Below are 24,775 nucleotides of genomic sequence, written 5' to 3' on the forward strand. Positions count from 1 at the left end.
CCCCCCCGGCCGGAGCCGCCGCCGCCGCAGCTACCGCCGCCGCCGCGCCAGAGCAGCCGGCAGGAGCCGCCGCCGCCGCAGGAGGCGCTCCCGCTGCGCCAGACGGTGCGCCTGGAGGTGGTGCTGAAGGACCCCACGGAGGAGGGCTGCGTGGAGTTCAGCTACCCAGAGCTGCTGCTGTGCCGGGACTCGCGGGTATGGCACCTCCTCTTCCCCCCGCTTGCGGCCGGGCCCCGCGGCGCGGTGTGGCGCGGCGCTGCCCGCTGCCCCGGCCCTGCGGATAACGTTATCGCTCGCCCCGTCCGGCCCGGGGGGGGGGGGCCGGGCCCCGGCGGGGCGGGGCGGTGCAGCGCCCGGGAGGGAAATCCGGGGCCGCGACGCCGCTCCGGCTCCTCCTGGCTTTGAGCCTGGGCCCGTGGGGGAAGCGGAGGCTCCGCACTTGTCGCCCCGGGCCGGCCGTGGGCTCTGGTGCGGCTTTCCCGGGAGCCCCCGGCCGCTGGGGAGGGGGGAGCGCCGGCGTTTTGTGCCCCTCGTCTTAACCCACCTCTTTTCCCCTCACCTTGCCTGCCTGGGCAGCGGTAGTGTTGCTGCTTCTTCCTGGGAGCTTTTTTTCCGGCAGCCGAATGGAAGTGTTACTATGCCGGTCTCTTTTCCCAAATTCTCTATAGGTAAATGAAGAGTTTTTAGCCTTGCTCCGCTACAAGCCTTGTGGAGCAGTGTAGTGAGTGGTACTAGTGCTGGAGGTGAATTTCTACCGTCTTTTGGAGGGATGGAAGAGGATGAGAGTTCGTGTTGTTCAAACCACGATCACTCCTGTAACTGTTTGAAACTTCATTCATTCAAGAAAGAAAGAAAAAAAAGAAAGTACTTTACTTTTCCTGTTCCTCCAAACAGAAAATATTTGGCTCTCGGAACTGCTTCATTTTTCAAGGGGGGGGAAAAAAGCTTGTGCAGACAATGTTATGAGGAAGCAAGCATCCTTAGCCAATCAACAGGGAATAAAAGTAGGATGGAGAGATGCATGTCCTTAAGCCTGTCACCATAGTGAGTTGAGGATACTGGTGAAGTTTGCAGTTGACTTCAATAGTTGTGGCTCCTCTTAATTTCAGTGCACCGAAAACTTTAGGGACTTCTTGGAAAGGACAGGAGTAAGGAAATAAGTGCCACTGAGAAGCTGGTGATAGTTCTGGTGAAAATTAAAAGCAAGCCTCAAGTGCCAGTACTGATATCACCATTGAATCTGTAAATCCAGCACAAACTGAAAAAATGGTGAAAACCTCTGTGTTATGATTCAGAGTGTTTCTAGATGACGATGATGATGCCATATCTGTAATTACCACCCTGTTCACTTTTTGCTCTTTAGTGGGTGGGGTATAAATTGGATTGCCTTCAAATGTAAAAGAAAAGTCAATGACTGATGTTAATAATCCATCTGAGATCTTCCCATGCGAGTTAACAGGTTCATTTTGTTCATCCCATCCTACAGCTGTTGTAGGCAAACAATTCCAGTTTTGACTACTCTGAATTACTGTAGCGCTGGTCTAAAATACCATCTTTCTGAGCAGTTCCTGTGGGAGGATGGTGATTGTGTTAGTATAGCTCAGTGTGTGGAGGTTGACTTTTCCCTTGCCTTTTCCCAATTCCATAACTAGCTTTTCTATAGGTTGGTAATATGTTAATTAACTGCATAATCAGAATATATCTAGGAAAATTGTATTTTTGATGAAGTTCTGAGATGACTTTCACATCTCGGGGCAGGAGGATGCAACAGACATCAATTTAGTGGATTTTGGTACAATTGAGATCAGAGTATGTGCTTTTAAGATAGAAGTAGTGAAGCTTAAAAAAAATGGACATGACTTATAAGAAAACCCTTCTGTTTTCCAGTTCAGTGTAGAGTCCAACTTGAAAATGAATGGATCATAATGTCCTGTCTCTTGCTGGACTGTGTGAAACAATCAACTGACTATGTAAAAGTGTCATAAATTGCCATCCTTTTAAAGTGATTTTGAATTTTTATTCCTCTTTCAAACTAGTCTATTTAACCTTCTTGTTTGGTGTACAGTTGAAGCTGGAAATGCTACTCTGATGTGGTAGCTGAAACTTAGTTTTGTATCAGTCTGTGTGAAAAAAGAGGGGAAATCTGCCTTGCATGATGCAGGTCATTCTCAGATCAACAAAATATGTAACCTGTGCGAAGTCCTAAAGATGTTAGGAAAAGTGGTGAAAGGAATACTGATCCTACTTGTGGAGTAGAAGAGCTACGTGTTAATGCAACAGAGAGTAGAAGAGCTATGTGTTAATGCAACAGAGAAAACTACCTTGTTAAAGTAAAGATTGACCAAGGAACTTACGTCTTCTACCACTTTTCTACAGAATTTGTGCGATTTACTCTTTCCAAGCAGGTAGTAACTAGTTGGCAGGTAATGCTTTGACTTTAAGTGGAGTTCTAGATTTCAAAATTTGCTGTTATTTTAGCAGTGAATCAGTTTAAAATGAACAGTTCACATAAACTTAGTTATGCAAGTTATTATTGTAGGGTGAAGATTGACTGGGTTTTCTGGAGGCTTTTGTTTGCTCCTTATCCCTTACAAGAAGTTGCTCGATTTCCTTGTAACTATTCCCATTGAAAATTTGATATTACACAGTTGGGAACATGTCCTTATGTCTTTTAGTGTTGTTCAGAACTGGAGCAACCAAGAAAAGCTCCCAGAACAGCCTGCTTCTGGAGAAAGGAAGGACTTTTAATGGTGTGTTTTATAATTCTGACTGGTGCATAGGAATATTTTCAAACACTGCTTTAATAGGCCTCCTAGTCAAACTCCAGAGAACCTCAAAACTTATTTGACAGGATGAATGTGCTGCTTTTCTTATTCTGGAGTTGGGTTTCCAGCCTGAATCAGAAGCTGGTGGAAATGTTCATGATATAAGCTTGTATTGTCCTTGTTCTGCTGTTTTGCCTGGATAAAGAGACCGTCCTGTGATAGGGTTATTGGTAGAATTCATCTTCTGGTGTAATTCCTTTTTTTTTTTTTTTTAAGCTTATGGCATGTGAATGACAGGTTTTTGTTAGTGCATCTAAAGAAGTTATCTGCCTCTTCAGAACTGGCAGAAGTGAATGTGTGCATTCCCTTTTCCGCTGGTGCAGTTTGAAGCTTGGTGTGTAGAACCAAACTCAAAACAGATGAGCCAGAAGCCCAAGTTGACTTCTGCCAGGCCTGTTCTAAAGGTGCTGAAGTAGTAATATCTTAAAGTTACTGCCAGATCCAAGAGAGCTGTCCATCAGAGTCCTTAGAAATTGTCAAAACTAAAACTTTCTGGAATTTGAGAGTCCTGTAAGGTTTAATTAACCAGAGTGATATGGTCAGCTATAGCTTTGAGGGTTTTGTGGCCGGAGGCAAATTAATGCTTAAGTATAAAATTTTACTTGACCTCTGGCTTCAACCTTGTCTTCACTTCACAATTCAAAAAGCATTTTCCTAGCAGAAGATAGAGAATAGATTTTTCCCAGCTACAACAGAAAAAGGGTGTTGCATAAATTGAGCAATATTTTATATTTAGCTATGCCTGCAGAAAATATGTGTATAATTTGTTAGATGTTTTGAGATTAGCTATAACCTCTTCTACTTTTTTAATCTAAGTAATCAGTTTAGAAGATGCAAGATAACTATGTGGTCTCTGCAGTTCAGCTCAGCTTCACTGCCTCATTGCACTGGTCTTAATACTGTTGAGCTACTTTGTCATTATTTGGTCACCACTTAGTCAATATATTGGCTTTCCTTACTGTAGAGGGAGCCTTTCTGTGAGCTTAGAATGTTGCTTTTTGTTCTTAGTCTAACACAAGTCTTGATTTATTTATTGGTGGGTGGTCCATAAGCAGTAAAGTTATTTGACCTTCATAAAAGGCTTAACTCCATTCCACCTCAATTTAACATCATAGTACATTTTTTATTCTATCAGTTACTGTGTTTTATATAAAACCTCTAATTTGGAGAATGCAGCCCTGTTTTTCTGCAATACCTTATTGCTAAACAAACACAATTTCTACTCTTGATTACTGTTCATTGACTTCTTGTCAGTGAAATCTCTTTTTTTTTTTTAAAGGTGGTACGTCCTGCTTATTCATACAACTGCAATATTAAATCTTCATTATTCTTGTGGCTGCTGTGGCGGCAGGCTTGTAGAATTTATGCTGTGATTACTACCATCGTTATCAAGAAAAAGTAACATAAGAGCTCGGGGAGTTATATTGCTAGTTATGGTTATGACTTACTGAGCTTTACAGTCTTCTAGTTGCTTCCTTGTTGATTAGCATACCAAGTACATCTTGTGTATTGTGTCTTAAAGGATCACAGCAAATGGGCACCAATGGAAGTAGTGGCGAAAAAGTTATATTCAGAGGTGGTTCTTCCTCTTTGAACCTCAATCAGTTCTAGTTTTGTCTCATGCTCGTGCTTTCAGCTGAGGTTGTAGTGGAATGCCTGGGCAAATATGAATCTGAGCCTGTGTGTGTTTGGTTTTTTGTTTTGTTTTTTTTAACTCGTTTGTTTGTCTATTCATCAGGAGAAGATAACTAATTGAGTGATAATTTGAATAAGTCAAACTCATTTTTAGATAGTAAAGTAAGTATATGGATCTCTTAGTACAAGTCCTGACTACTTAGACAATCATCAGAGCATAATTTATTGACATGTAATGTTTTTTCATTAGATGCATCCTATTTGTGTTTCTTGTAAAATGGAATGAACATTTAACTTCTGCCTCTTTCAGAAGAAATCGGTTCACTCAGAAGATCCATTTAATGATGAACAACGTGAGCGGCATGAAGTAGAAATGCTAGCCAAGAAGTTCGAGGCAAAATATGTGAGTTACTGTACCTGTGTTAAAATATACAAATATTTTGTAGTAATTTCTGATGTTAACGTCTATGCAGCATCATTTTTTTTCCTGAATAGAGTTGCTAATGTCAGATAATTTCTGTACATGTCAGTTGACTGTCATTATATTTCATCTAAGTGGCTTGAAGCTGCTACAGGCTTATTAGATGAATCTGTTGTTAAATACATTTTTTTTTTTATAGGGTGTTATAGCTTGTGAGGCTTTTCTTGGAAAAGCTTCCTATATAAATACAACTGAGTAGTAGATGCAGGTCAATATTCATGATAAATACTGAGCTGGAGGAAAGAATTCTTATGTAATGCTGTTGTGCACTGCTAAACAGCTCTTCTGTTTTGTGCTAAATACAAATGAATCTTGATGCATTTGTGCCTAGTTTGGAATGCTTCCATAGGAAGTTATTGTTGAATGAATAAGTCATCACTTGATGAGTTTCTTGTAGCTGCCAGCTGCCTAAAGGTACTCTGCTGACTCCTGAAAGCATAGCATGAATGACTTGAGCAGCGCTAGGTAGCAATGTGAAGAGGCTTTCACTAATAAATGGAGGTAGAAGTCAGAAAATGTTGACTAAAACCACACCCAAACAGGTCTGTAAGAATTCATACAGGTAGGGTGGGTTGATTAATTCTGAGCTGGCAATCAAAACTAATCATCATGCTTAGACATGTTGATAGTCTGGATTACTAATACAGCACCTTATTAGTAAAAGGAAGCAACAACAGTTATTTGTATCTTTTGTTAACATATGAACTAAGTGTTGTTTGTCCAATTTCTTTGGATTTTCTCTGGCAAAGGCAGATTTCCTTGAGCGTTGGTCTATATTTTACAGAAGTAATTGCTATTTCATGTTATCTTAGCTGTGATATGTAGGAGAAGAAATTCTTAAATTGAAAAGAACCATTGTCATCTTTTGGAGGGATTGACATAAACTCAATATATAACAGTGTACAGAGAAGACAATTTCATAATACTGTTTGGTCTTCATTTGAATAACTTTTTTTTAACTTGAAGAGAAATCTTTCAACTGTACTTTTCTATAGAACTCATTTCCATAATATATGTTATGGGCTTTATAATGTCATGAAACAAGCTGCATAACTATAGCAGATGAAAGTCAATGTAGAGAATGTAAAGCGATGTATGTGGGGAGTGGTAGTGGTGGAAGAAATTCTAATGTTACATATACATTTACACATACATCTGAGATGAGGATTGCCATTTATGGACAAGATATGGTGTTACTAGATTTATAAAAACCTCAGTTCAATGCTCAGTAGTCAAAAAAAAAAGGAAACTAGAATATTTGTAACTGTTAGGAAAGAAACAGATAACGAAATAGAAACTATCATTAAACCACCGTCTAAATCCACAGTGTATTCATATCTTGAATACTGCTTGCACTTTTGATTTCTTGCCTTTATGTCATTCCCTGCCACACCTTAACCCACCCACCACCACCCTGCCCAAAAAAAGAAAAATCTCATAAAGGAAATGGCTTCTGTACAAAGAAGAATTTACCAGATTAGGACCACTAAGCATAGAGGGTGGCTAGTGATTGATAGTTCTTTTGTTAGATACTCCCTGTTCTTTCTCTCTTCCAGTACAAGAACAATCAGTCTCTGCTTACCCTCCATGCTCAGTGGGATTACATCTTTGTACACTGATCCAGTACAGTTGCTCATGTTCTGACAACATCCAGCCTTCTCGTAAATCTTACGGAGAGACATTTGCTCCATAGCTTATACTAGAACAAGGATCCCCTAAAGTAAATACCCGTTCTCTTCTCTCTAACAATACTTTATACTAAAAGTGATCATTGATTGTATGCGAATGAAGTAGTGGTTTTTCTTTGAATTTGCAGGAAAGTACTAGTTTCTTCTTAAAGTAATTAGGTATTATTTGTCTATATCCATTTAAAGTGGAGCCAAATGATCTTTTTAATCGTAGTGTGTATGGCAGCTGTTAACTTTGCATTGATTCTGCATTCTTTTCGGAAAATTTGATGCACATCAAAAACAGTCGTCTTTAGGCTTATTTTTACTTATTTTCAAGTAAATTCCTTTACTCATACCCAGTACAGTATATCTTGCTGATTCTACAAAAAAGATATATTGAATAAATAATTTTTCATAAAACAAGATGCATAAAGTTAGTGTAGCATTTGCTTGCTTGATTATTAAGAACTTTTTTTGAATGAATGGGTGAATTCAAATTTTAAAACAGTAGCATAGAAATCTGTTCTGAATGTTTCTCGTTCTTTAGATTTCTCTTGTTATTTCTCTAGACAAAGCCAAACTAATGGCTGCTTGTTGGGCCTACCACCCTGGCATGTTGTGTATTGTAAAAACGTGATACTGAATCTTGGACGATATTTTACATAATGTAAGAATCTTTACTGGATCAGAACAAAAGTCCATTTAATGCATGGTAGCATAGTCCTCTGACACTAGTGGAATCTCATACTTGAAAGTTTAGCACAGTATAAGTGTGCATTGATATTTTTTTCAGTGTGCATTTCTAGAAATCTGGTTTAATTTCTTCCCTGGTCAAAGGCTCTGTGTTTAACTGCCCTTCATATAGTTTTCTCCTATGAACTTGCTTAATCATTTTCTGAGTTCATTGATATGTCTGAGATTGTGTTCCATGGCAATGAGTACCATGTTGATTACATCATATGAAAACATACTTTGTTTTAGACCCATTGGCTAATGTGTTCAAAGTGCTCCATAGCCCCTGTGCTGTGAGAAACAATGAAGAATTGTCTCCTGTTCGCCTTCTTCATGCTGCATGTAATTCTGACACTATCATCTGAACCCAACCCTTTCTTTTCTCAGCTGAAGTGTTTTAACATTCTGTTCTTGTATAGGAGTTGGATTTTTTTACCTTCAGACATTCTTGTTGCCTTGCTTTCTTCCATTTTTTTGTTCTAATTTCTTTTTTAAATGAAAGCATATCAATGGTAGGATGATCTGATTTATCAGTGATACAATGATGACTTATGGTTTTTTTCTGCACCTTGCTTCATAAGTCTTAGTGCTCTTTTCTTTTGACCAGTCTTGTGGTGGTGTTTTGTTTTGTTTTTTTGACCAGATGTTAGAGTACTGTGCATAACAATTCCGGTGCTTCCTGAGCAGCATAACAAATTGAGAGCACATCTTTGTTGTTGCTGAGGTTGTGCTTTCTTTGTGTGCATTACCTGGCTTTTATTAATATTGAGTTCAATTGATCATTTATCATACTGAGTACTGACCAACTATGAAGTCTTTCAGTGATTCTTCAGTTGCACTTTGTTCACTCTCCTGACTGATTTTGTCCTCTCAAATTTTGTGCGTTTCCCCTCCACACACACCCACTGTTAGCCCTCTCTCTCTGAAGATGAAAAGTACAGGTTCCTTGGTGATACGACTGATGACTTTCTTTGCCAAAGTGAGCTATTTATTGCTACCCTTTGTTTCCTAGCCTTAAGCCAGTAGGCCTTTCCTCTTATCCCATGGTAGCTTTTTTTCTTTAAGCATCTTTGGACCTTATTTAAAGCTTTTGAAGTAGGACTTCCTTCTTTCAAAATTCTCTTCTGCCCTGGAATGTGTATCCTTTTGATATACATTCTGATTCTGCTCTTTATAACTTCTGTTAACTTGCCCAGTAATAAAGGTCAGGTTTACTGGCTTGTGGACTCCCTTTGGGCCATTGGAAGACTCTTTAAAAATTGGTATTGTATTTGTTGCGTTCTAGTCCTGTTGTACAAAGGTCATTTAACTTTGTCATGTAACTCAAGTTTTAATCTGTTGAGTTCCCATTTGAATTTCTTGAACACTTGCTTGAATACCATCTGCAGTCTCAGGAACTAAATATCTTAACTTGCCCTAGTATCATGCCTGCTTATGTTTTGACATGAAGGTTGGAGGAACTATTTTGGGAGAGATGGAAGTTAAGGGCTTCAGTGGGAAAATTTCCCTGAACTGCTCTGTAGTAAACACTGATGCAGATAATCCTTCCGTTTTTCTGCTGTACTCTTGCGTCCTTAAAGTCTTGACCCTACAGACTTTTCAACACACTCCCTTAAACGTAACTGGGTACAATCAGACCTGAAGGAAATTCTTTAACTATACACACAGTGGTTCAGATATTTTCGTATACCTGAATATGTATAAGCTTATTGCTTTGAGCCTGGTTTTAGTCATTGTGCTCTTACGAGCCTTCTGTTTCATTTGTTAACTTTGTCCTATATCTACATCATGATTTTATGAATACCAGGCAGTAAGAAGGTATTGAAAAATTTTTTATTTTTATGCCTGTACTCTGAAATATCTGTTGCTGGAAAATGATTATGGGCGCACAAACAATCATGTAGGCCTTCTGAGTGTTTCACCCATAGTTACTTGGACTTAGGAAGAGATCTGGTACAGAGATGAATTACACTATACTCATTAAAGAGATAAGTAGAGGTGAAGTATAGTTTAAGTAGCGTTCTTGAGACACCCTGCAGGTGCCTCAGTCAATCATGACAACTAAATAAGCTTTTGCATGATATATAGTGGAAATTCAACAGTGAGAATTCTTAAATACTACCTCTATTTCTAAGATTTTTTTTTTTCTTATTTCTAAGATTTCTTTTTTCTTCTCTGTAAACTCTTAAATGTACTACATGTTTTGGGGACATGCAATCATTCAGATGCTTGACCAGCTGAGTGAGTGTAGGAGGGTGATAGGACTGATAAGAAAGGTTAGGAATAGTGTTATAAAGTTTGAAAACCTGAATTAAAAATTCATTTTTGTTTTTTGTTTTTTTTTCCCTACAACTATCTGATATATCTATTTAATTCTACTTGAGAGATTCCTGTTTGCTTGCAAGAACATACGTAGGAACTCAAACTCGATTACAAAGTATTATTAAAATGCAGGTGTTCAGATGCTTACATTCTTCATAGAGCAAGGCAGACACTGTTCAAAGGAAGTTTCAGCCTGCTCGCAGTAATGAGTGCGCTGTGATACTTGTATCTCACAAATGAAAAGACTTGTACTTATTCTAAACATGCTTAGAACTGCAGAATGCAGTGTGAGAAGCTTCAGGGGCAAGTTGTCATGAACATATGCAAAAAAAAAAAGTTGCCATTTTAGTGAATGTGATGCCTTTTGGAGGATGCTGTCTTTAAGAATTTTATATTGACAAGTTTGGATGGCTTTAGATTTCCTGAATTCTGTCTGTTTGAGCTGGATATGATTTCTTATTATTTCACTTACATTAACAGTAACACTTGCATATTAGTAAAGTATTCAACAGGATAATCTCCTGGAGGTAAGTGAACCTACAATTTAAGCTGCAATTTCTGGCTTGAAGTTACTCAAGTAACCATTTCATGTTTGGTCTTACCAATTGTGGTGATAGCTCTTGCATTTCAAAGGATTTTATCTCCGTGATGTTTTTCTTCAGTTAAGTTAAATGAATGCTAAAACTTCTTGAAAGTTCATATGCACCATATCTGCAAGTAACAGATCTACATGTTTCTCTTTTGGCTTAGTCTTCACTTTTCTGGACAGAAGCAATCTATCTTGTGAGGGAGAGTGTGTTAGTGAATGCTAGGCTATTTGTGTTTTCCTTTGTAATGACTCTGTAACATACTGAAAAACTTAAACTTTCTAAATTATACCGGTCCTTTTACCACTAGTGAAAACTTTAAAAACATAGGTCAATGAAACATCTCTAAATAGGAAATATTATGAAGGTCTCAGTCACTTGGAAACCAAGTGGCTAGTGAATGCCTTACAGGGATGATTCTGGTGAGACTATTGTAAAGAATTTCAGCACATTTGCAGGAACTCGTAATTTGTATGAGAAAACAGTCTCTGGAGAGTTATGCCTTCTAATTTTTAGTCATCTAGACTGTCTCAGAGACATGCAAGAAAGCAAAACTCTTAATTCCTTGAATGACCATCCCTTTAATGCCATCTGTTTCACAGATTTTAATATTTAGTACATTGTTTTTCCTCTCCCTAATGATCTAACATTTATTTTGTTTTCAGGGTGGAAAGCCCCACAAACATCGGAAGGATCGCCTGCAGGATCTGATTGATATAGGTTATGGTTATGATGAAACGGACCCTTTCATAGATAATTCTGAAGCGGTAAGTAAGCCTTATTAAAGCAGCAACAAGAAATAAAAACAATATTTTACTTTTTCTTCCTAAAGAAAGAAGAAAGGTAAGGGGAAATACTTTGTGCCCATGTGTAACTGGCATATGGATCCAAAGGATGCATTACTTCAGGCATCCAAGGAACTACTGTATTTACTGTAGTCTCATTCAGGCATTGTGAGCCATTGGAAGATTTACGAAAGCTATTACTATATCATGTATTTAATTTTCTTCAAATGTATTTTAAGATTTTCAGTTTTAGGAATAAAATTGTCCCTATTCATACACTTCACTTATCATGGGCTGTGAAATTACACTGGCTCTGTTTGCTTTCTTGTACCAGCTGTCTGGATTACTAGTAGATTACTGGTGTTGGATTCCCTGCATTAGATAGGGATGCTGTTCTGCTACCAAAATAATCACCATATTCTTACAGGTTTTTAAACATATACACTGAGTGTATCTGAAAAATTTGAAAGAGAACAGCTTGGTTAAACAGCAGGATTTTGCAACATTTTATTTGAATATTTTCCAAAAACAACACTGTCTCAAATGAGATAAAAGGGCATTAGTTAGATGCAGGTAATATCAGGGATACTTGGAAGCTTGTAAGAGGGCACTTAAATCTTAGAGGTGATCTAGGAAATCATGACAATGTGGAAGAAGCAGCTCAGAAGAATGGATGATATTGGGAACCTCCTATGACGCACCTTTACCCAGTGCCAGGAAGAATTAGGTGTACTGTTTAGTCAGGTAAGCCAGCCTTCAGTCTCCTCCACTGTCTTTACCTGTTGAGTGACACTGGACAAAACAGCTGCAAGGAGGGGGCTGAAAGTTGAGTGGGAGAGAAAAGGTGATGAAAAGGAGTTGTGAGGAAAAGAGTAAGAAAGCATCAGAGTAGTATGTTACTTAGCATATATGTTATGCTGCTCCTCAATTTGAATGGGATATTAGATCTGGGAAATTATAAGTCCTTTTTAAGGACTTCTGTGAACACTGAACTGTGAGGTCTCTAGCATAGAGCTGTTGGACTGAATATTGCTGTTAATGGTGTGGGGTGCGTAGGAGGCATGCTGTAGAACTGATACCTTCTTGCTCAAAAGGACCTCAGCTGTTCACCACAGTGGATTGCAGGCTGAGCTTGTCTTTGTGTATTGTTAGTTTTGATAAAGTCAGTCTGAAGGCACATGAACAAGTTGTGTGAAAAATAAGTTTGCTGTAGATGCTTATCTTGGCTTGTATTTGTTAGTCTTGGTGTAGACTAAAATTTTAGTTGAAATTACCTATATTAAACTATCCTGTCATACCCCTCAGCTTTTGTTTGTGCCACTGTGACTGTATCAAGGTTCATAGTAAGACTTAGTATGTCCTGTCCAATTTCAGATTCTCATCTTCAGCTCGGTAACTTGCTCAGTAACCACAGAAGATGATGCGCTGCTTTCCTTTGAGAAACCAGTAGTTTTTAGGCTTATCTGTTTTCTCAGTGTTGCTCAAGATAACTGTCTTCAGTTTCGAAATTTTGTGATACAGGACCTGAGTTGTATCTTGATTTCTGAATTTATCATGGCTTATCATGGGTCTGATATCTGAATTCAGATAACATTCAGTGATCATCTACTAGTCATAGTACAGGACTCTCTCGATGCCTTACTTGAATCTAGCAGGCTATTTTTGATACTGTGCCTGCTTCCAGGGCTGCTGTTGTCAGCAGCAGATCCCACTAGATCTGTAGGAGCACTTCTGGTATGTTCTTGCAAGGAGTCTGGCAAGAGATACAAAAGGCAGTTGTTAGAGGACCAGATGGTTGTGTCGTGTGGTAGCTGTGGAAGCTACTGGGGAGAATGGTGTATTCTTTAAAGACTGCTCTCCTGAACAAATCATTTTGCCTTGTGTCTTCATTACAAATACAGACTATTGAGAGGCCACCTCTCAGTTCTGCTTTCATCCCCATTTCTATATATAAAAGCAGAAAAAAGCACTGTATACCAGCTGCTAGTCTAACTTCCTGTTGCAGAGCTTAAGGATTCCATAATGTAGGAGTTAAGTTCAACAAAACCTCTCATTCCATCTCTATCAGATGCAAATGGAAAAATGTTCAGAAGGAAAGCCTTCATGTCTGGTTTGTTCATCTTCTATGTGGCCAGCTATTAAATCATAGTGTACCTTGAGAGACGTCTCAGGCAGGCCCAGCCTAGGCTTATCTTCCAGAAGGAAGGATGCTTTCTGACACAAAAAAGCAATGTCTTGGGCACAGACACTTGAAAAATGAGTATGAGTGCCTCTTGAATTGCTCCAGGATTGGAGTCCTGTTGTCTCCCTGTTTATTCCCTGCAAAACTGAAAGCTTCTTAGAATTTTAGTCTTTTTTGTTGTGTCTCAGATGTGAAACAAATACTGAGCTCCTTGGCACTGAAACAGACTTGCTCCTTATATTTAGAGAGATTTTCCTTCTAAAACCAGATTTGTAGGTAATGCCACCGAATGTTGTTGAAGAAATCAAAGCAATCAAATTCTAAGCCTTTTTTTTTTTTTAGCAAACACACTGTAGTAAAGGAAGCAGAGTTCATTTGCTCTTTGTGTCTATTTCCAAGTAAGCAATTCTGCATATGTAACATATGTGTGCATATATATATATAATGTAATATAATTTTTTTTGTAGTATACTTGGTTCTCTAAGGATATAGGAAAGTAACTGCTCCTTTTTTGGTGTGACTCTTTTAAAATCAGGGTTAAGTGCTGGGAATCTACCAATGACATGGTTCCCAGGTGAGGGACTCTCTAGCACTGGAGTCCAGACTGCTACAGGGCATGCATTTCTGGAGGAAGCTTCTTGGAAGGTGCTGATAGAAGGGGACTTCTCCTAAGCAGAAGAGGTTTTTCCTGTCAGACTCCTGAAAGTACATTGGTACCTGCCCTAAAAGAGAATGGGGTGGAGTTTAGACTGTTTAGTAAGCTAAATTGCCAGTGTCTCTCCTCTGTGAGAGGAGAAAATCTTGAATGAGATTCTTCTTACTGATCTTGCAGTTCTGCTTTCATTGCTTACTCTGGAAAGAATCAATACTTCCCTACAGCATAGTTGAAACTTCTGCAGTATGGCTGTATTCAGACTGTCAAAGTCCTTGGGGCTACTGAACATAGAAAGGCAGGGGCTCCCGAAGGGCAGTTCAGAGGACTCAAACATGAAGCCAGCCAAAGGAAAATGTTGGAGAAAGGGTCTTGGGTACATATTACCCTAAGTGGTACCTTCAGTTCCTGTGTCCGCTCTTTCTTCAGACTTGTTTCCTCTTATAGCAAAAAGTGTACGGTTACATGTTGCTGTTTTCTTTGGACATACCTGGTGTATATGCTGTTCAGTTTTTTTTACCTTGCTGCCTGCCTTCTTGGATAATCTTATTAGCTGGTCCCATTTGGAAGAAATGGATTTTCCTCTCTGAACAGAACTGCAGACAGGTCAGAAATCCATGTTTCAGTCTGTACAGAGGATCTTTTTATGTTGATTATTTTGACTGTTCAGTGGGTGCTGAACTCTTTAATCCAGATAATTTAAGTCAAGACCACCTTGCTATTATTTCTAACTGCTCTGTAGCAGTTAGTCTGAAAAGTTCTAATCTTTGCTTACCTTAACAGACCTCTGCAATAGTAACACACAAAATGGACATAACCTACAAAGAAAGCTGTCCATCCTCACTGCTTCAGTGTTCAAAATGGGCTCTGCTATAGTGTCACTTGCCAGGTGGTATGTTTCTTGTGGAACGGTGTTCCTGTAGATTTCTGCTCCCCCCACTCCCATTCCACCTGCATGTACACATACACTCACGCGTGCATGAGTGTCTAATTTGGCTGGGCTACTTGCTGTTGCAATGACCTCCAAATACTTGACTTGGTGAATACCTACCTGGCAATGTTAGCTTTATATAGACATTACAGATCCTGGGGAAATATGGTGGTCTCTCAGAGCCTTCTGTCCTTTCTGCTGTGTAGTATAGAAGAGGGATATGGGGTAATACGTGGTCAGTGTTTACTAAAAAATATGCAGTTACTCTTACACAGAGGTAAGACTTGCGCATTCAAAAAAAAGACCAGCCAGCACCTTCCCCTGTTGTAAGGTAGATGAATACAGAGGGAGAACTGCCTACCTAGAAATCTATAGCGGCACAAGTTCCAACTGCTCTTTTCCACAGGATAAAAAAAGCTTAAGCTAAAAACATAAGCTTACACATACATTGTGTGAAAAAGGACCTTCTTTAGCATGGAAAAATCGGGGGGGGGGGGGTGTTGTTCTGCTTGCTTTTTGATGTCATCCTTGATTAGAAAGGCGATTTATTGTTCCCTGTTGACCTTGTTCAGGATAATAATGTGTATTCTACTATGCTGCTTTTCTAAAAGATAATTTTGGCCTTTGTGTGAAAATTTAGCCTTAAAAGATGACAGATTAGAAGAGTGCATTTCATTTGTTACACCTTTAGAGGCATAGTTAAGAGATCAATCAATAGTGTTTGTTTGAAGTATCTTAAATACGTAGTTAACTACGTAGATCTTCAGTTCATTGGGCTACAGCAGCCATAATCAACATGACTTCAGTAGCTTGACTTCATTAAATGGGCTAGTGATGATCAAAAATAGAAAAACACAGTTGGTTAGAGCCATCTGAGGAATATCCTGAACAAGGAAAAAAAATGGTCTCTGGTTGCCTTTTATCTAAATACCACTTTCACAACAAATAAAGCATAATCTACATTTTTAAAAACACATGTACATATTTGCAGCAAATCTCTCTTTGAGGATCTATACTTTAGGTTGTTCTGTGGTGAAGAGGTGAATGAGGAGAATTGTGGTTAGACTATCCGAACACACGAGCAGGCAATATTAATACAGGATAAAATAAGTATTATGTATAAGCGGGTCTTGATTTTTGGAACTAAATTGGTATAATCTGTAAAACTTTATTAAATTAGTCATTCTTGGTATATTGGTTAACTTATTTTTAAAAAGCCTTTAGATTACTTTTCGCACTTAAACGTTTAATTGAGTTGAAGGCACTAGAACAGCAATAAGTAGCTCAAGGGCGATAGTTGAAATGGACTTACATACTGATCTGCTTTTAGGCAGTCAGACAATACATCAGTCTTATTTTGCAGAATGAATCCATGATCTAAAGTGGGACAAAACTGGTGTTTGCAGGAGTCAATCATGTATAAAGTCTTGTCTGTCTGTAGCTCTGAGAGAAGAATTTTTATTCTCAATCTTGGAATGAATAAGGAAGATTAGAACACTGTGAAAGTTAAACTCTTTTCCTTAAACAGGGTCAGAAAAGAGCTGCTTATGATTTTCTGTGGGGGGGAAAAAAAGCTAATGCAAAGAAAAAGACTTAACTAATTTGTAAGATTTCCAAGTTGAAAGAGTCATATGCGCTTTAACTAAGAGTTCTGAAGAAAATTCAACATGAAGTTTAGTTTAGCTATTGCCAATACACTCTTATTGAAACTTCAGCTGGTAAGCTATGTATCCACATCTTGCTGACCTTGCTTCGCATTGCTTACTTGCTGACTGCTGTGGAATAGTTTGTACTCTGATTTGTATATTGAATGAAGTCTGCCTTTCTGGATGACTTGTTCCTGCGAATCTGTGCCATGTAGCCTGTTGATCATACTCGTCTTCTGCAGTAGTTCATGGCTTCCTCACTTGTGGACTGTCTTTAATTGTTGGTGTCTCTTTTATGTTCTCCAGGGCTTCCTCTACTCTCTAGCAGCCAACTCTTTGCTGTGTTTTCATTTACTTATTCTTAATTTCTTATGGCAATAGTTCCAGCTCTGACTGTATGCTTTCTCCTCCAAACTTGGCAACAGCTATATTCTTCTGTTTTGATTCCATGTTACCCCAGCCTCACCAATTCAGTTCACTCCCTATCAGCTCACAAGGAAAATGCCTGTTCTGTTTATTAAATACTGGGGATAATCATTTATTTTCTCTCCTTTCATCTTCCTTGTACTTTGTGGTTGTACCTAATGAACTTGGTTTTGAAAGCCTGTAGAAAAACATCAGATTTCTCTGGAGTTCTCACTCAGCCTCCGCTTTTAAGTTTTTCTTTGCACCTCCCTCTTTGCATGATCTTCCTGGTGTCTTAAGATGAATGACAGATCCACAACCATGTCCCTTTGCTTTTACTTTGTCCAATTAATACAGTCTCTGCTTTCCTGCACTAGTCTTCTGCATGATCTCAGGGTATTTCACAGATCCTCTCACTACTTTTCTTTTTCTGTCTTTCTCTAATGCTTGTTCAGCCTTCTGTTCCAGGATTGTAAAGGTGATATGACTGTTACTGAAACTTCTATTTATTTTGATCAAATTCAAAAATGTCTCCAGTTCAGGCTCTTCCACCCAGGTCACTTATTTAAAGTACTCATAACTATTTTCCTTTTCTGGATAGCGCTTCTATTTTCATGCTCTTGCTAGCCCAGGCCTTTTGGTTCTTTATCTGTATCTTTGGGGGGGGGGGTGTATATTTTTTTTTTCATCCTGTGCAGTGGGAATGAGCTAATTTGGTACCTGACAGTCTACCTGACACTGTGTGTGTTCCCTTCCTATAAGTGATCACACATCTTCAGTTAACGTTGTGGGAGTGTGTGTGCTTGCCTACTAATTTATTCAACCTGCTGAAATCTAGCACATATTCCATCTTAACAGACATGCGGTGGAAGGCCTGCTGGTTGAAGCTTCAAAGTAACAAAGGTGTTGTTTTGTTCTCATGTATCCTACTTAACTCTTAATCATTTGGCCATGCTAACATACTTGCTTTATTGCTTACAGATGTAGCTTGGAATTGACTTTTTCCTCTGCCTGAGTGCATACTTTTAAAGTGTGTTTAAAATCCAACACTTTCCTTCAAAAGAAGGGCAGAAATCAATTCTTAGTTATTATTGTATGTTTCTGGTCATTGTAATGTTTTCTGAGTCCTGTAAATGCTTCCTCCTTTACTTTTGTTGGCACACATGCTGCACAGACATCCTGTTTTATGCCTCCAGACAGGCTATAGTTTCCAGAAATGTATTTGTTGCTTAAGTTCACCATCTTGCTATTTTCAGTATTTGAAAGTCAAAACCAGAAGAGTTTGAAGCAGTTCAGGGCAGTGTTGTCCTTCTACATAGTAATAATGGCATTGTCAAGGCAACCCTCCCTCGTTTCTCTTATAAATATTTTCGTGGTATGCTTTGTTGGTATTTATGCATAAAACTAGAATGGTTCTATGAGTTGTCTCAGCCTTTTTGAAAATTTGCCAACAGCAAGATATTTCCTAGAGATTAACTGGGTTATGATAATGCTTGGGGGAGAATGTCATATTCTTGAGAAGCTGCTGATCATAAAATAATAGAATTATCCTGTCTTCCACTATACTTAACATTGACCTCTTTTCCTCTCTGTCTTTGGACTGTAATATTTTTGAGATATGGCTTTGTAATTTAACTTGAAGTCCTTCATGTATATTGAGTACTGTGCAAAATAAAGCACTGTGTATAAGAGGTTGAAACCTTTCATGGCTTCAAAACAGTGTAAACAGAGTGAGAATATCTGACTTTCAATAAAACAAGTCCTGTGATTGTAGTTTTTGTATACTAGGCCATGTCATATTGGACACCTAAAATCATAAATAAAGTAACAGGTACTGTGGGTTAAGTTTGTCTTCTCTGGGATAGGTTATTTTAACAAAAGAAAACTGCAGAGAACTTTAAAAGAGGGGATAGGTACTCGAGCAGGCAGCCTGGTTAGAGATATTACATGTGAAGTGTGTTGGAACAGTATGAAGCTGTCACATGCACTGCAGAGGTATGTATTAATAAAAACTAATTGGGAAAAAGACTCGAGCATTACTGTGGCTGTCTCAACGAAAAGAGCATATAATCTGAGAGGGTTTTTATGCTTGTTTTACAAAAGCAAGCATCTCTAATATTTTCAGTTCTGTTTCCTGTATATAATAATATCCAATTTTGTAAAATTCTGATATAGATTGAACTTCTTCCATTATGACATCTTACTATCCTTTTCTTTTTTTCTTTTTTTCTTTCTTTTTAAGATACAAGCACTAGATTCTGAAAATAAGTGTTTGTAGCTATCTTTCACTTACAGATAACTGAAAAGGTCTGTGATAGAAGTGTATGAATACTGGAAGGTATTGCTAGGATAAAATGCACTTTCTTTTGTAAAATTGAGGGACGTTCAATAGAAGTATGAAACTTACCATTTAAAATGTATAGAGGTAGTATTTTTACAAAAATTTTTTGTAAACCAGTGATGTCTCTAGTGTGCCTTTAAAGCTGTAGTAGACTAGAACAAGTAGCTTGCTGTGTGCCTGCCTACTGCCCAGCTAACACAGGCAATAAACAGTGAAGTTAAGCTGTTCATTGGCAGGTGATATTCAATTATTCAAATGGTTTATTCATCTTGAGATTAACCTTCTAGCATAAGGTACTCTTAGAGATGGAATACCAGGGAAAAATAGTTAAAAGGTTGTCTCCTCAGAGGAAAAAATGCCTATGTGCCCATCCTCACTCCCTTCAGAAAGCTTTTTAAAATTTATTTATTTATTATACTTTCTCTTTTTCCAGATAAACTTTGCTTTGAAAGTAGGAAGGTTATTCTATAACATTAATGTTCTATGCCCTGGCCAGTAAGTTTTCAATAGCATTAGTTTCCTGTTTCTATTCTAGGAAGCTGTGCTGTGTACTAGTATTTAATTCTTTATCTGTAGGGACTTGTAAATAAATGACTGATTCATTTTATTAAGAAATACTAATAAACCCATTACCTTCTGTTTCCTGCCCAGTATGATGAATTGGTTCCTGCATCATTGACAACCAAATATGGAGGGTTTTATATCAACACTGGTACACTGCAGTTCCGCCAGGCATCTGACTCAGAGGATGAAGACTTTGCAGAAGACAAAAAGCACAGGCCACCTAAAGTGAGTGATAATAACTGTACTTTATATACAGAACTTACGGCTAGGTGGAAATTGGGAAAGATTTAATATGATTAGAATGCCTCAAATGAGGAGGCTTGAAAACTGAATGATGCACAGTTTTCTTCTATAGCAATTTCTGTTTTTTGGCTAGTGTACAAGCATTGGGAAAATAACTCATGATATCCACAGGTTGTCTAGGTTTGTAAGACTAACAGTCTCTGTAGGCAGGCAAATGAGTTGTGCCCATCCATTTTAAGAAGTGATAGATAGTTCCTTAATTTTACAATAATTTTATTATGTAAGAAGAAAATATGAAAATGCCCCAACAGTGTATTTACAATCTTGCTGAAATTTGCATGATTTGTAATGGTTCCTAATATTCAGAATAACATTTAACACAAAATACCTGTTAAAATGCAGTTCAACTTATAAGACTAGCTATTTTAAAAGAAGTTTATATGCAGTCTCTCACAGTGTACTGTTCTATGTACTCCCAGAAGTTATGATCAGTGCCAGTATAACAGCTTGCATATGACATTCACAAGTTCCATGGCATTTCTGGAATTTTCTGCTTTCCCTGTGCTTTCCTGCATTTTATTTTATTTTTTTAACTTATTAGGTAATTTTAGGATCTGGAAAATATTTTTAGTATTGAAAACTGTGAATAAAATAACTATTTAGAAAGATTAACAATGGAGGCTTGTTAGTAACTGCAGTTGTTCCTTAGGAATCCGGTTCTACTGTTTGATGTTACACATAACTAAGGTACTTTTCTGTGACTGGAAAAATGTAAATTAAATAGCTACTTATGATAAGTTTGTAATTAGAAACAGAAAGAAAGTGCAAGGAAAGTATCAGGTTCTCTACAGATGAAAAAGTGACAGTTATTTACCTGTCTGTCCTTTTTCCTTCCTTTCTCTCCCCCATGCTCTATTATGGTAATGTCAGCTTTGAATTGGAAAGTGTAGGGAAAATGAAATGTTTCTTGCTGTAAAGGCCTTGTAGGATGGAAAAACCATTGTCCTTTATTTGGTCTGCTTTGTAGATTGCAAAGTTAAAAGAAAGTGAAGACCGTGGAATGAAGAAGCGCAAGCGGAAGGACGAAGAGACAGAGAAGGAGAAGAAGCCTCGGAAAATGAAAGTTCCTAAGCAGCTGGGGTAGGTTTCTTTCTTTAGATGGACTTCTGAATTGTATGTGAGATTTGGTTTCAAGTTTGCACATCATAGCAAGATTTCCATAGGTTTTTAGAATAAAGGGTTTTTTCAGCCATAATTAATAGGTAACAGATTTTGTTTGGAAACTTGTGTGGTTTTTTATAAATTAGTTCTACAAGCTAATCTTCTACATTAAAAACATTTTTTTTAAATTTAATTTGACTCCATTTTTAATGGTGAACAGTAAAACATGGAAAGACAAATTACAGAAAAGAAATTCTGAGTCTATGAATAGCATTATCCATCTCTGTTCTATCGAAGGCCTTGTAGCAGTAAAAATCGTATCTTTCCTCTCTATCTTCTAATGAAAAATAGTTTTGTTTTTTTTCCTATCGCCAGACTCCTGTTCTGGAAAAATGTAAACACAATTTAAATATTCTCCATGTCTCTTACTAAATTTATCTTTTATTTATCTTTCTCACTAAATGTGTCTTGTGTGAGCTTTCCCATCTTCTGAGACCTGTACGGAATGATTAAGGTGGTGGGTTTACTTAATTGGTTCAGGAAAACCCTCCTTGAGTGAAAGCTTTCCTATCTTACAAATATTTGAGTTGGTATTGAAAATTTGTTATTGATACTATTTTTGTCATGGTGATGATTTAGGGAAAAATGCTCAATTTGAGTAGCATATAAATGTTGATACTGTATGTGTTTAAAAAAAAAAAAGTTTTAGCAGTCAAGAGAATTTTTTTTAACCTATGTAGCATGTCTACACTTAAAGCAAACTACCGCCATTTGGGAGTCAGGTAAATCTTGAAGTGTTTTAGCAGCATAGATTAGCCATAGCTTTAGCAGTGGTGCCAACCTCTCCATACTTAAATTGAGAAGCAAAGAATAAATAAGCTTTGCCTTAATGCATACAAAACATAGCAAGAAATTGGAGATCATGGAATCACATGAATGGCAAGGGTTTTGTGCTTCCATCTTCAGACTATTCTGTCGCCTGTCACAAGATGCTCACTTCCCCCTGCTAATTTCTTTTATTTGTACTGGACATTTTTGCTGAAGATGGCTAAGGCTTTGGAAGTTGTATACATTCTAATGAAAGATTTCTTTTTCTCTACAGAGTAATGGCCTTAAATTCACACAAGTCTGAAAAGAAGAAAAAGAAATTATATAAAGACTCACTTTCTCTGGCTGCCATGATCCGTAAATTTCAAAAGGAGAAGGAAGCCATGAGGAAGAAGGAATCTAGTCCAAAACCTCCAGTGACTATTGCAACCTCTACCCCTAGTAAAATTCCTTCTTCCTCTCTCAGTGCAGGAAATGATATCTCTGACTTGAACCTCAGGATCAATGATCCTGTCCTCTCCATTTTTGGTAGCACAAATGAACGTGAGCTCCTGCAAGAAGCTGAAAGTGCCCTGGAGATGCTGGGAGACATTGACTTTGACAAGTTGCTTGACGGCACTTCTGATGGCAGCCCGGTATCTGAGCTGTCAGGAGAAAATGGAAATGTCACTCAGGCAACCTACACCTCTCAGGTCATGACACCCAAGCAGGTGCCGGCCCTCCCAGAAGGTCTGCCTATGCTTCTTGAAAAGCGCATTGGAGACCTTCGAACAGTAAGTATGAACTCACTGGTAAGGGATTGCATTCAAGAATCTGAGAAAACAAGGAAGAATAATTAGGGCCTGAGCTGTTATCTGTGGAAAAACTGGATGAAACATTAAAAAGTGTAGCATTGACCTTAATGTTAATCTTAATGGCTGTAATTAGACTAAGGCAAATATGACCACAGAGATGATGCAGGTTGATTGTTGAGGAGGTATTTCCCAGTGGAAATAAGGTTTTCTGCTTAATCTTCTGTGTACAATAACTTGTAATATTTTTCCATAATGGGAGTGTCAGTATTTCTTTAACTTGAATTAATACTTGGTAAAATGGATGGTTGCTTTCTCATCTGTGCTGGAGAAGAAACCTGAAATACTGTTCTAACTTACAATCTAATGTCAGCTTTGAATTCTGGCCCTGTAATATGAATGTTCTTAATTTGCCAGTTTAAAAAAAAAAAAAGCTCTGAATATTTTCCTTTTGGAAGATTGGCATGGAGTCCAAATATTTTTCAAAAATACTAATGGAAAATATTAAATTCCCAGGTTCCAAACATCCTATTAGCTTATTTAAAAGGAACAGATGTATTAAGGTGTTTTATTATGCTCCTTGTTTTAGTTGTGGATGTTATCTTAAGTTGAGAATAAATTTGTTTGATAGTTCAGGTTCTAATTCTACATGCAAACCTTTCCTTATTCAGAATAAAGCACAGCTTTTCCTTACTCAGAATAAAATGAAGCTCTTAAGCTTTGAGAAAGTAGTTCACCATACCACCTTTTTGGAAAGCAATAATGTACACAGTAGCAGAGGTTGCTTTGCTGTGGGTTAGACATTATAGTTATTGTTACTCTATCTTACCTGTATGTAAACTTTTTACAGTGTTCTTAGTTGTTTTGAAATGTACTGAATTAACTGTAGCCAAGGGATTAATATTTATTAAAGCAAGTGAGAAGATTTTGTCTACCTTTGAGTTTTCAGATTAACTTTGCTATGAATCAGCAATAAGTTCTTAGTAGGACAGAAGTAGAATTGGATTAGGCCAAAAATCAGTAAGTATTAGTGGCCTGCCCCAAATTCACTCTGCTGCATGGCATAGCAAGCCAGCCGGTTTGAAGAAAGCTTTAAGTCAATTGTTTTTGGAAATCCCAGCTCTACAATCTTCTGTTTGTAATCATTATGTTTTCTGCTTGGGCTGGCTGAGCAGAGCAAGTCTATTCATGGGGTTTGGAAGTAGCCATATGTTTTGTCATATTTGGGAGAGAACTCCACTGCACATTGACCTAAAAATGCAACTTCCTTACCTCCTACAAGTCATCGTCAGCTGAAACATTATCAGTGAGGTAGAACATTATTCTGAAAAAGGAGAAAAAAATAAAATGGCTCCTCTAAACTTTTTTCAAATGTTTATGGGGCTTGCAGCTTTAGTGCTCTTTAGTACAAAGAAAGCTAAAAAGCTTATGAAGCTGTAGGAAAAAGCCTATATTTAATGAAGTTATGATATAATTGGATAAAATATATTTTTTAAAACTTATTTAGAAAGCCCTTGGCTGAATACGATAAAAACTTCCGACCTCCTTTCATATCTTCTAGTTCCCTAAGTGGGCAGTTCTGAACTACTTTGGCAGAAGATAATACTGCACACCGGCAGGAAAGTAATAAGGTGGCTTTTTTGTATTGTCAAGATAGTGGTCCAGATAATTTGTCCTTGGACCAAAAAGTTCAGTGATAGCAATGTGTTTCTGAATGTCCCAGTGTAACTCTCATCAAAGACCAGTGCATTGTGCTGTATGACTATAGTGTTAAAGTCAGCTTTAAAGTCTCCCTAGGACCCCAACATCAAAGCATATATCTTTCCTTCCACTTTAAGGTGTTAGTTGTTGTGTTAATTATTCTTAAAGAAACTGGATTTAAGACTTCCAAACTTGTTTTTCTTTGGTATCTTATTACTTAAAAACATCCATAACCTATTTTTTTTAAGAACAAATGTTTCAGTATTCTTTGAACAGATAGTACTATACCCTCA

The 24,775-nt window shown here is 37.8% G+C and overlaps 1 protein-coding gene across 2 annotated transcripts in view; it reads left to right on the forward strand.

The window, feature by feature from the left end:
• Nucleotides 1-108: 108 nt before the first annotated feature.
• UBN2 (ubinuclein 2) overlaps nt 109-24,775 on the forward strand; it is a 53,510-nt gene continuing 28,843 nt past the window's right edge. The window contains exons 1-7 of one of the 2 annotated variants that reach the window (XM_026069092.1): nt 109-195; nt 669-864; nt 4,771-4,863; nt 10,918-11,019; nt 19,846-19,983; nt 21,029-21,141; nt 22,265-22,763. In XM_026069092.1, the coding sequence (XP_025924877.1) occupies nt 4,834-4,863; nt 10,918-11,019; nt 19,846-19,983; nt 21,029-21,141; nt 22,265-22,763 (882 nt within the window). In that variant the 5' untranslated portion in view covers nt 109-195; nt 669-864; nt 4,771-4,833. Of the gene's footprint in view, nt 196-668; nt 865-2,731; nt 2,751-4,770; nt 4,864-10,917; nt 11,020-19,845; nt 19,984-21,028; nt 21,142-22,264; nt 22,764-24,775 lie in introns of those variants that run through there. The other variant, XM_026069090.1, reaches the window with a different exon arrangement.

The sequence above is a fragment of the Apteryx rowi genome, unplaced genomic scaffold (genome assembly GCF_003343035.1).
Source record: "Apteryx rowi isolate R43461 unplaced genomic scaffold, aptRow1 scaffold_287, whole genome shotgun sequence".
In the NCBI taxonomy this organism is placed as follows: Eukaryota; Metazoa; Chordata; class Aves; order Apterygiformes; family Apterygidae; genus Apteryx; species Apteryx rowi.